The 12,108-nt window shown below is 43.1% G+C and overlaps 1 protein-coding gene across 7 annotated transcripts in view; it reads left to right on the top strand.

The window, feature by feature from the left end:
* Positions 1 to 12,108, top strand: part of CUNH20orf194 (chromosome unknown C20orf194 homolog) — a 148,039-nt gene that overhangs the window by 29,256 nt on the left and 106,675 nt on the right. For all 7 annotated transcript variants that reach the window (XR_003793098.1, XR_003793099.1, XR_003793100.1 and 4 more), the window contains exons 3-6: positions 543 to 662; positions 3,658 to 3,782; positions 5,011 to 5,107; positions 6,074 to 6,180. Coding sequence is in view for 1 of the 7 variants with exons in the window: in XM_029220249.1 (XP_029076082.1) it covers positions 543 to 662; positions 3,658 to 3,782; positions 5,011 to 5,107; positions 6,074 to 6,180 (449 nt within the window). In the remaining 6 variants the exon portion in view is untranslated. The remainder of the gene's footprint in view (positions 1 to 542; positions 663 to 3,657; positions 3,783 to 5,010; positions 5,108 to 6,073; positions 6,181 to 12,108) is intronic.

The following is a 12,108-nucleotide window of genomic DNA, read 5'->3' as shown; positions in this document are numbered from 1 at the left end:
GCTTCAGCACCCAGCAGAGTGCTAGGCCTTGGGCCTGATAAATATTTGTGAAATGATGGATGTCTGAGGTTTCATTCACTTGTCCTCTTTTTACTTCTTTGAGTTCTTTTCAAACCACCTTAATCCCCCTTTATTTAACTCCACGTGTTTTGGTAAAGGTCTCTTTGAGAAGAGAATACTTTTCTGATGCCTATTCCTATTCTAACTGAAAGTATTAAAAAATTTTAACCAACTATGGCAGGACTTGGACTATATTTTCTGGTTCCTTCTATCCTCAAGAATTGCTTTTGATTAAATTAACAGCTTCTATGTTCTGTGCTGTTTGATTGTCTCAACTATATAGATCTTGAATCCATGTAAGAGTACTTGATGCTGAGGCCTGCTTCTTTCAGAGTTGTTTAGTTTGGCTTCTGGCACAAAACTGGTCTGAGGTGCTGCCTTTAACTTAACCACTAGGGTTTTGCTGAGCAGGGGCAAACGGTTGGGACTCATATGTTCCCCGTAGTACAGTACAGCTGATCAAAGCCTTTTTTGCCTTGCAGGAATCGATAGCAGGTACAATGAAGGCTGCAGAGAGCTGGCAAATTATCTTCTGTTTGGTTTGTACAATCAGAATACCAGTGATTTTGAGAAAACAGGGTTTTCTGAAGAGGTTCTAGATGGTAAGTATATATTGGTGAACTCTGTGTGAGAGAGGAGTAAGTGATATAGTACTTTGGATTCTTATTTCATGGACTTTTTATGGAAAAATATGATCAAATTTAAAATAGTCTGAAGATCCAGTATATTTTTGCTTTTTTTATTAATGAAAAACGACATTTCTTCTTTATTGATATGTTAAGTAATATGCTCTGTAGGTTACCTGCTGGATTATAAGAGACTAGTGACAAGTAGTTTTCAGAGTATGTTTACTAGATAAATCGGTTTTAGAGGAAAAAAGTAAACATCAATATTTGGCTTTATATCTTCTTGGCAAGGTACTAGTTTTCCTCTGAATTTTCCATTGCCTCTACATGCTGGGAGGTTCATATTATGTGCCGTTGTCCTATGAAAGCACTCTCAGCTGTGATTCAAGGATAAGCCTGCAGGCTACTCCTGCAAGGAGGACTTCATGTGGATCTTCAGCTTAGGAACAAAGGCTCTTTGTCCTGCTCTGTCTTTGGGAATTGTTTTCTGTGAGCTGTAATTTATGACGATGCCTGTGACTACAATGCAGACTTTCTGCTTACATTCCCCTTTCCTTGGCTCTGAGACACTCACCCTGTGTTCATGCTGCTATGGGGTGATGCCCAGGAGCTATCTCTGATATCACATACTTAGCATTATGACTTGTCTGCCAGGTGGATCAGGAGACACAGGAATAGACAAGTCAAAATGGATGAGAGACAGCTCTTGTGAAGCAGCTGGGGGACGTGTGAAAGCAAACATCTGATGTTGAAATAATCTTGCTGTGGATCTAGTACAGTGGTTCTCAACTGGGGGAAGTTTTATCCCCCAGGGGACATTTGGCAATATCTGAAGACATTTTTGATTGTCACAACTGGGCAGAGTGGGTAGAGGCCAGAGATGCTGCTAAACATCCTACAATGCGTACACAGGACAGCTCCCCACAACAAAGAATGATCTGGTCTAAACTGTCAGTAGTGCTGAAGGTGAAGAACCCTGGCCTAGTGTATGTGAAAATTCTTCTGTAGTAAAGTCCTTAATAGTATCTATCCTTATAGATTGGTGAAAGATTTTCTTTTTATTAGGAAGTACAGAAAGCAGGGTGAAATTATTCCTTCTGTTAATTTTTTTTCAATTCAAATTTAGTTTCAGATTTTGATTTTAAAAAATGCTTTCTTAGACTGTAAAACATACTGGTTTGGAAAGAATTCATCTTGGCAGCTCATTTAGACAGTTACAAAAAGGCAGATACTTGTATCAACCACACATTTCACTGCAGTCAAGGTTGCTAAGGACATTGCAGTACTGAAATTAAGGACGTAGTTTAAATCCTCAGAGGTACTCCTTTTTGCTTATCTTGTCTTTATCCTGTCACCTAGCACAATGAGTGCTTATAAAGTGAGTGTTTTATTCCAAATTAATAAATTCATTTTTTAAATCCAAGTAACTAGAAAGCTGAGTTCACCAGATTTATCTTCTATATTACAATCCCTAATTATCTGAGAGAAAAAGAGGCAAACACAAAGGATTTATTTTAAAAAGAAACTTTTAAAATAGTTTACGTGCTCTATGCTTTCTTCTTTTACCTGACTGTGTACTCTGTTAAAATTTATTTGTAGTGATGACATCAGTCTTGTGAGATCCTGAGCATGCTTCATTAGGTTTAGTAGCTGTTGCATTATTTCTTTTATTGGATCCTAATTCTTTGAAGTATGTTACACATTAGTATAGAGTACAGTCTATACAGGAAGCCCTCAGTGACATCAAACGCTCACTATTGAGTAGGTGACCTACAGGTGATTCAGGGTGGGTCTCCCAGCAGAATGAGACGGGGCTTCTTTCCCATCCCTTGCTACCTTTTAACTCTAGCACTTAGCTGAGAGTCAGCAGTGAAGAGCCTGCTCCATACTGTGTTGCCTAGAACACCTAGGGTCTGACCAGGTGTGGAGCTCAGAGTGGCTTAAAAGGCCACCATCATGGAGCTTTATTTCATGGGGCCACCCAGCTGTGCAGTCAGCTGAGATCAGTGTTCACTGGGCTTATGTTTTTGTAGATTATGGTCCGTCACACTGTGTTACTGTGTTGGCATTGCCCTAAACCTGCTGCCTCAGTTGCTTCCTGCCCCCACGCTCCTCTCTCACTTCCAGCCATCTCCTCTAGCCCCTTCCCTAGTGTCATCTTGTTAGAAAGAGGCCTAATGACTTTGGTTTCTGAGGAGCCGTAGAATGGAGCCTCTGCTTTTCTTCTGGAAGTGTGACTGCTTTCTTTCTCAGTGTTCAAACTCTTTTAATATTCCTGCCCCGTTCCATGGCTTGTTTGTTCGTTTACTTGGTTTTATTTGCACCTTTGGGATTGCTTTATTTATTTGACCCACCAGCATCGATGGTTATTCCCTAAATCTGTGAGCTGCTGATCACTTGCCTCTACTTCCTTCCTCCCAGCCTTTCCTGTGTACAGAGTTTACATCTGTATACAATAACCCTTCCCAGGTTGCAAGGCAAAGGGTATCCTCGGGCCCACGATTTGCCTTGAGCCAGATGAGCCAGCAGCCAAGAGCTTTATACACTGATGTCTGCAGGAGAACCAGTCACTGGCCATATTTGGTGCTGTTTTCCTGCCTCAGTGGCTTTTACCTGTAGAGTTTCCAATTGCTATCTATCTCCACAGCGAAGTACACAGTTGAGTTTGGTACAACAAATTTTGCTGTATTGAACTTTGTGAAACACCCTGAAGGCTGTTCTTTTGACTTTTCTACCACAACCAGAGGGCCACAGTAGTGGAAGCATGGCATGGGGATGAGGAAATGCTTGCTGTCCACACTTGAGTGTTCTCTAGTCACTTTGAAGCACGTTGCCTAATTAAAGAATTTTCAGTTTAGAGTTTTGTTACATTGTTTCTGTAGTTTTAATGGTTTTACTGATTATGTGGGCGGAAGATGTGTAAAGGAAATGCCTTTGACAATCTTGTGTTTTAATTTTGTTTTTCTTACAGATGTGATTATATTGATTAAATCAGATAGTGTCCATCTGTACTGTAATCCTATAAATTATCGCTATCTTTTACCCTATGTGGCACATTGGAGAAATCTGCATTTCCACTGCATGACCGAAAATGAGGTGAGGAGAAACGATAAAATAGGCGCTTAGAGACACTCTGAGGATATTCGTTCAGGAAAATGTATTGATAGAATGGGAACAGGAGGTCCTTAAAGAAATCAAATTGGGGAGTTCCCTGGTGGTCCAGTGGTTAGGACTCCAAGCTTCCACTGCAGGGGGCATGGGTTTGATCCCTGGTTGTGGAACTAAGATCCCGCATGCTGCGCAACATGGCCCCCCCAAAAAATAAAAATTTGTGAAATGTGGTTACACAAAAAAGGTTATTTTTTTTAGTGGAACTTTTCATATTTCATTATGAGGCTACCCTAGCAATAAATTATACGCCTGAAAGAGACAAAAATGACTATTAAAATTGGGACCTAATAGTGGGCTTGTGAACCTGCCTTCCTACCCTGCTTCTTTATCCCCGGCCTGGGTCCATTCTCTCGGGCCTAGGAACTGCCCCAGGAGAATTTGATAAGCTCTGTGACATTTCCATGTTTGGATATCTTGGTATTTGTTTCTATTTCCCTTTAGACCCTTTTCAGAGATTTGGCTAGAAATCAAATTGGGACTTAAGATTTCGTGGAAATTGTGACCCAGTGTAGGTCCAGAACGTTTCTTGCCATATGAGCATTTGGGGGACTTTTGAGGGCAAGTTTTATCTCTTGCATTTAGGCCTCTGATCCATTTTGAGTTGATTTTTGTGTGTGGTGTAAGGTAAGGGAATGACGTGTTTCTGACCAGCAAACACTGAAAGTTGCCTTTAAAAATACCCTCTTGGGCTTCCCTGGTGGTGCAGTGGTTGGCAGTCCGCCTGCCGATGCAGGGGACACGGATTTGTGCCCCGGTTCGGGAGGATCCTGCGTGCCGCGGAGCGGCTGGGCCTGTGAGCCATGGCCGCTGGGCCTGTGCGTCCGGAGCCTGTGCTCCGCAACGGGAGAGGCCACAGCAGTGAGAGGCCCACGTACCGAAAAAAAAAAAAAAAAAATACCCTCTTGATGGGAATTCCCTAGCGTTCCAGTGGTTAGGACTCTGTGCTTTTACTGCCGAGGAATGGGTTCAGTCCCTAGTCAGGGAACTAAGATCCCGCAAGCCACGCAATGCGGCCAAGCAAAACAAAACAAAACAAAAACAAACAAAAAAACCCTCTTGGGACATTTGGGACAACTAATAAAAATGCACAGAAAATATGGGATTTTGTATGATGTCTCATTAGAGCCTGTTCCCTTTCTATTTCCTTCTTTAGTATGAAGATGAGGAAGCTGCAGAAGAATTTAAAATTGCCAGTTTTGTGGACATGGTTCGAGACTGTAGTAGAATTGGCATTCCTTACAGCTCCCAAGGTGCGTATCTGACAGTCAGTCATTTTAGAACCTTGCTGGGATGGTGTGTGAATCGAATGTCCTTACTTCTCCTTTCAGTGGAGGCATTCAGCTGGGAAACCTGTTGGTCTGTTTTCACTAAAGGCAGAGAGGATCAAGCAGAATGAAATTTGGGAACTTTCCTATGCAAGCTTGTATTCATAACTGAAGTTTCTGCAGCAACACAGCATGCTACCAGCAGCAGTCAGAAGAACTGATAAGGGATTTACCATAGTTGCCATCTATGCTATACCACTTATTATACTTGAAGTGTAGATGTGGGGCCTCTTGCTAATAAGAAATAGTAATTTGGGTAGCTGTTAAAAATATGCTGACAGTGAGACTCAAAAATAATGTGTAGGGGACTTCCCTGGTGGTCCAGTGGTTAAGACTCTGTGCTTCCAGTGCAGGGGGCACAGGTTCGATCCCTGGTCTGGGAACTAAGATCCCACGTGCCAACACGGCATGGCCGAAAAAAAAAGTGTGAAAACAGAGGGAAAAAATGAACAAGCTTAGCAGTGCTTGTATCTTACTTATTAAAAAAACAAAAAAAAACTTTGCACATTGAAGCTTGTTGTTATAAGAAAAGAAAAATTTTGATTTGGTAATTTTCCCTTGAGGAAGTTGGTTAGCTGTGTTTCTTAAGGGAAAGGAGCCAAGTTTTAATAAATTTGTCTATTAATAAATATATCCACTTAGTGATACAAGTCAGATGTAGTAGGCCACTATTTATTTATTTACTTACTTACTTAGGAAACCAGAATGTGAAAAAATACTGTAGAGAAATCTGAATTTTTGTAACTTGTTTGTGTATCTGTTTCAGTTTTATTTTGCTTGATGAGGCTGTGGTGAACTTGTGAGAAATGATGTCTAATGACCACATTAGATCAGGTTTAGACTGCTATATCCAGGACGGTATTTGATACATGTTGTACTTGATTCCTCTAGGTCACTTGCAGATATTTGATATGTTTGTAGTGGAGAAATGGCCAATTGTACAGGCCTTTGCACTTGAGGGCATTGGAGGGGATGGATTTTTTACCATGAAATACGAGGTATGTATGAAAAGCAGTGTGCCTGGTTTTTGTCTACCACTGGGCTGTTTTTATGAAGGCCCACAATGTAGGTGTATAACACTCTGAAAAGCTGGCAGTGACTCCAAAGGGCATGGAGCAAGTTAAAAGACTTGAAATGGAAAATAGTTGCTATTTAAGGCTAGTCCCCAAACTGAGCTCCTGTGCCCTTTATTCTTGGAGTTCCTCTCTGTCCTCCTTCCTCTCCTTTCCCCATTCTAAGTTCACTGTAGCACCCTAGGCTGACTCCTATGTCACCCATATTTGTCACACCCACTCACCCATTCACCCACCCCTGATCTCTGGATTAGAAGCTCCTTGAGAACAAAAGCATTCTTGTTGTTTGTAGCTCAGAAGTTCGTATAATTTAACTGTTCAAGAGCAATGAAAGGAGCAATGAGAATTTTGTATAAGTACTGTGTACTAGAGGAATAAAAGGGTTAGATTTTATGGTAAGAATGGTATCTTTTATTTCAGTATTCTTTGCATCTAGATGACCAATAAATATTTGTTAAGTGAATTAATGAATGAGACTGGGAGAGGGGATCATCCAGGGTACACATTAGGGAGGATGACCTGGTATCCACCTGCCTCCATAGGATCTGCACTGAAATGACCTGCCCCCAGTACAGGAAACCAGGGAGAGGGAACATTGACATGCTAGAAATGGGGACATACTCTTAGGGATAGAAGTAAGTGAGACCTTTGGAAGCAAGACCCAGGGCTAAGTCCTACCCCCTTCTGAGAAGTAGCAGTGTCCCTAAGAAATGTTTGGAGGCTCACCTGGCAAACCCTGTAATGTAGAGGAATGTGGGCTGTAGGGATGAAGAGACACACACCACATCAGCCCTACTCTTCTTGCTCCAAACCAGTTTTCTCACATTGACCACAGGTAGCAGAACATCAACAAGGCTGTGGGAGCTGCCCCTGATAGCACCTAATACCCTCTAATTTAGAAGAAGAGGGGCTTGAAAGGAGGCAAGCCATAGGAGGTAGAGAGGAAACTTAAAATTTTTAGTGATAATGGTAATGTTTATTTTTAATTAATTGTATAAACTAGGCATTTATACTGTCTCGTATACGCCAGGCACTGTTCTAAGCATTTTGCATGAATTAACTTTAATTCTTACAATACCCCTCTGAAGTAGGTACTATTACCATCCCTATTTTATGGAAAGTTTAAATGAATTTCTCAAAGTCACAGAGCTAGTAGCCTGTGAGTGGCAGGGCTAGGGCCCAGTCAAGAGAGTCTGGCTTCAGAGCCTGTGCTCCTAACCCCTGGACTGCCACTAGATTAGAATTAGAAAGCAGTGCACTAGGAGGCTGTACAATTCATGCAGCTCAAATGGGGCAGGCCTCTGGCTTCTGCCTTAAGGTGCATCATACCATGAAGTCAAATCCAGGTAATGTAGATTTTTCCTGTAGGGTGGTGTTTTTAGGGGATGGGATGGGCAGTGAGGAGGAAATAGCACACATCATATTGTAAGAGTTACTACTATAAGTCTTCTCTCAAGATCCCTTTCTTCAGATCCTGCCCTTCTCTGTAGCCACTAATTTTCATTCTCTCAGATACTTTCCTTTCGTCTCCATCTCATTTCCCTTGACCTCACTTCTCTTCCTTACCCTGTCCTTCCTGGTCGTTTAAGGTATGGAGTAGTTTGGCCTACTGATCAGCTCTGCCATTATACTGTACTTCTCTCTGATTCACATATTAAAGGCCTGATAACTGCCTGAGCCAGAAAAGTTCTTGCCTTCTTTGAAAGCTAGGAGGAGAACTACGGATACTTACATCTTAATTTTTCAAACTTCTTTTTTATTACATGCTCATACCCAGAAGAAAATCCTTAATTCAGAGGATGTTTTCATCCCTGATGTGGTAGGTGCCAGCATGAGAAAGGAAGCCAGACCCACATAGCATTTACTTGGTATTTAGGCTGAGCCAAACTAAGTTATGGATATAGGGAACTCTTTCTTCCTGGAAGCAGTACAGGGAAGTTCCTCTGCTAGGGCTTTCCCTGCCTCCAACTTCCTTCTTACTCTCCAGCTGCTGGAACTGTATGACCTGGTAATGTAAATTTACATTAACTAGCTCCCCAAGGGAAGGATTCTAAAATAATCCTCTGAATAATGAGAATAACTACAGAGTAAACATTCATTCATCTTTTTATGGACACACATAAGATTTTTGTACTGAAAGGTAGGATAAACCCTATGAAAAAATTCAAAAGGTAAGAAAGAGACCATAGCATATTAGATGCAGGGATAGATCAGCATGCTTTTAAAAAATATTTTCTCCAGGAAATAAAATAAAAATTGAGAAAAATATCTCTTTGTACTTTTTAAGAATGCAGTTTGTAAAAAGAGAAATGAGATAGGTAGAGCAAGCAGAATTAAAAAGGGAGGTGGATGACATGAGGAAATATTGTTATGTCTCCAAATTCATTAGTAGAATTAAGATTTGAATTTCAAAATAGAAATCAGGGAGACTGGCCAAATGGCAGAGTAGAAAGACCCTGAGCCCACCTCCTGTCACAAGCACACCAAAATCAGAATTATTTGCAGAGCAACCATCGATGAAAAAAGACCACAACCTACCAGAAAAGACCTTCTACAACTAAAGACATAGGGAACGAACCACAACAAGACAGGTAGGAAGGGCAGACTTGCAATAGTGTCAGGTCCTTTTCCCCCAGGTGGGTGACCCACAACTGGAGGATAATTACATTGCAGAGGTTCTCCCACAGCAGTGAGAGTTCTGAGCCCCACATCGGGCTCCCCAGCCTGGGGGCCCTGCACTGGGAAACTGAGCTCCCAGAGCATTTGACTTTTAAGGCCAGCAGGGCTTAATATCAGGAGTCCCACAGGACTGGGGGAAACAGAGACTTCATTCTTAAAGGGCATGCACAAAATATCACACGCCCTGGGACTCAGGGCGAAAGCAGTAATTTGATAGGACCCCGGGCCAGGCTTACCTGCTGGTCTTGGGGAGTCTCCCAGAGAGGCAAGAGGCAACTGCAGCTCACCCTGGGGACATAGACGCTGATGGCAGCCATTCCTTGGGAGCTCCCTTCTATCACGTGGACACTGATGCTAGTGGTTGCCATTGTGGAATCCTCCCTCTAGCTCATTAGCACCAAGACCTGGCTTCAGTTGCCTGTAGGGGCTAGTGCTGGGATGCCTCAGGCCAAACTAACTAGGCAGGGGAACAGCCCCACCCATCAGCAGGCTGGCTGCCTGAAGACTTCCTGAACCCACAGCTGCCTCTAGACATGGCCCTGCCCACCAGAGGCTCAGGACCCAGCTCCACCTACCCGTGGGAAGGCACCAGTCCCAGAATCCTCTGGGCCCCAGCCCTGCCCTCCCAGAAGCCTGCTGCAGCCTTTGGACCAGTCTCACCAACCAAGGGGCAGACACCAGCTGCAAGAAAACCAGACTCCCACAGCCTGTGAATCCAGCCTGCCCAAAGCAGGCCAGACCCTGCCCTGAGACCACTTTGGCCCCGGCCCCCTGCCCACTAGCAGCCAAATACAAGCTTCAGGACACCCTGGACCCCAAACCCAACTCTGTCAGGACACACACACACACACACACACACACACACACACACACCAGTGATCTGACACCAGCTCTGGGATCCCTAGGCCTAGAAACCAGACTCCAAGACCCAGGTCTGCCTCCCAGGTGTCTGGTACTAACTCCAGGACCTGGCTTCACCCACCAGTGGACAGGCAACAACCCTGGAGTCTTCTGGACCCTGACTCTGCCTACCAGTGAGCCAGCACTAGTCCTGGGGCTCCCTGAGGTTTTCCAGCCCCACCAACCAGCAGCCGGCAGCCTCTGCACAAGGCAGGGCCTGGCAACCAACTGGACCAGGCACCAACGAAGCCTACCACATCACCCAGATAGCCCTCTACAAAAGAAGGACCCACACAGCCCTCATGGGAGAACCCCTAGAGCATATAGCTTGGGTGACAAGGGGGGGTGCACTGCCGGGATGCATAGGATGTCTCCTACAGAAGACCACTTCTCCAAAGTTGGGAAACATAATTAACCTACCAGATAAATAAAAATACAAACAGCAACTTAGGCAAAATGAGGGGACAGAGGAACATGTTCCAGTCAAAGGAATTAGATAAAACCCCAGAAGATGAATTAAGTGAAGTGAAAAAGGCAATCTTCCCAAGAAAGAGAGCAGGGTAGTGATCATAAAGATGATCAAAGAATGTGGGTGGGGCTTCCCTGGTGGCTCAGTGGTTAAGAATCCTCCTGCCAATGCAGGGGACACGGGTTCGATCCCCGGTCCAGGAAGATCCCACATGCCACGGAGCATCTAAGCCCATGGGCCACAGCTACTGAGCCTGTGCTCTAGAGCCCGCGAGCCACAACTACTGAAGCCCGCGTGCCACAACTGCTGAAGCCCACCTAGAGCCCGTGCTCCTTGACAAGAGAAGCCACCACAATGAGAAGCCTGCGCACCGCAACGAAGAGTAGCCCCCACTCGCCACAACTAAAGAAAGCCCACATGCGGCAACGAAGACCCAACACAACCAAAAAAATAAATTAAAAAAAAAAAAGAATGTGGGTGAAGAATGGGTGCACAGAGCGAGAAATTAGAAGTTTTTAACAAAGAGTTTGAAAATATAAAGAACAGCTAGAGATGAAGAATACAATAACGGAAATGAAAAATACATTAGAAGGAATCATCAGTATATTAAATGATACAGAAGAATGAATCAGTGAGCTGGAAGACAAAGTAGTGGAAATCACTGATGCTGAACAGAAAAAAGAATGAAATGAGGACAGTGTAAGAGACCTCTGGGACAACATCAAGCGCACTAATATTTGCATTATAGGGGTCTTAGAAGGAGAAGAGAGAAAGGTGCTAAGAACATACTTGAAGACATAATAGCTGAAAACTTCCCTAACCTGGAATAGGTTACAGTTATTCACATCCAGGAAATGCAGAGTCCCATACAGGATTAACCCAAAGAGGAACACACCAAGACACGTTAAAATGGGAAAAATTAAAGAGAGAATATTAAAAGAGGCAAGACAAAAGGAACAAATAACATACAAGGGAACTCCCATAAGGCTGTGAGCTGATTTTTCAGCAGAAACTGCAGGCCAGAAGGGAGTACCATGATAAATTTAAAGTGACAAAAGGGAAAAACCTACAAGCACAAATGCACTACTCAGTAAGGCTCTCATGCATATTTGTTGATGAGAGCAAAAGCTTTATAGACAAGCAAAAGCTAAAAGGGTTCACCACCAAACCAGCTTTACAACCAATGTTAAAGGAACTTCTCTAGGTGAAAAAGAAAAGGCCACAACTAGAAACATGAAAATTATGAAATGAAAAAGCTCATCAGTAAAGGAAAACATACAGTAAAGATAGGAAATCATCCATGCACAAACCTAGTAGAAAGGTGAAAAGGCAAAAGTAGTAAAATCCACAATATCCACAAATATACACAATAAGCACTTAAGGGATACACAGAAGAATTAGATGTAAAATGTGGTGGTGTTTTGCCGAAAGCCTGCTTTCTGTTATAAGGTTTGTTGGATTTGCTGGCAAAATAACCACTTGTTTCACACAAATAAACAGCTTTAATCCTTTAATGAAAGATGATTTAGCTTAATTTTAATATACAATCATTAGAAGGAAAGGAATAAGAATATTAGAAAAACATAACACGGTATATATACATCACGGAATTGGGCCAACACCTACTTCCAGATCCAAACAGCAGCTGGGAAGTCCTGAGTAACACCAGTCTGGAGCCCCAGTTGGGAAGGGTCCTGGGTGGTGCCTCCACCCCATGGGTGAGACTTCAGATCAGAGTTCCAGGGGCTTCCATTTGTAATTCCAGGCCACAAACTGATATCAGTTTGCATGCCAAAATGCAGCTC

This window comes from Monodon monoceros, unplaced genomic scaffold, assembly GCF_005190385.1.
Source record: "Monodon monoceros isolate NGI ecotype Baffin Bay Population unplaced genomic scaffold, NGI_Narwhal_1 Super_Scaffold_13, whole genome shotgun sequence".
Lineage (NCBI taxonomy): Eukaryota > Metazoa > Chordata > Mammalia > Artiodactyla > Monodontidae > Monodon > Monodon monoceros.
This window is presented reverse-complemented; position numbering and strand designations above follow the sequence as displayed.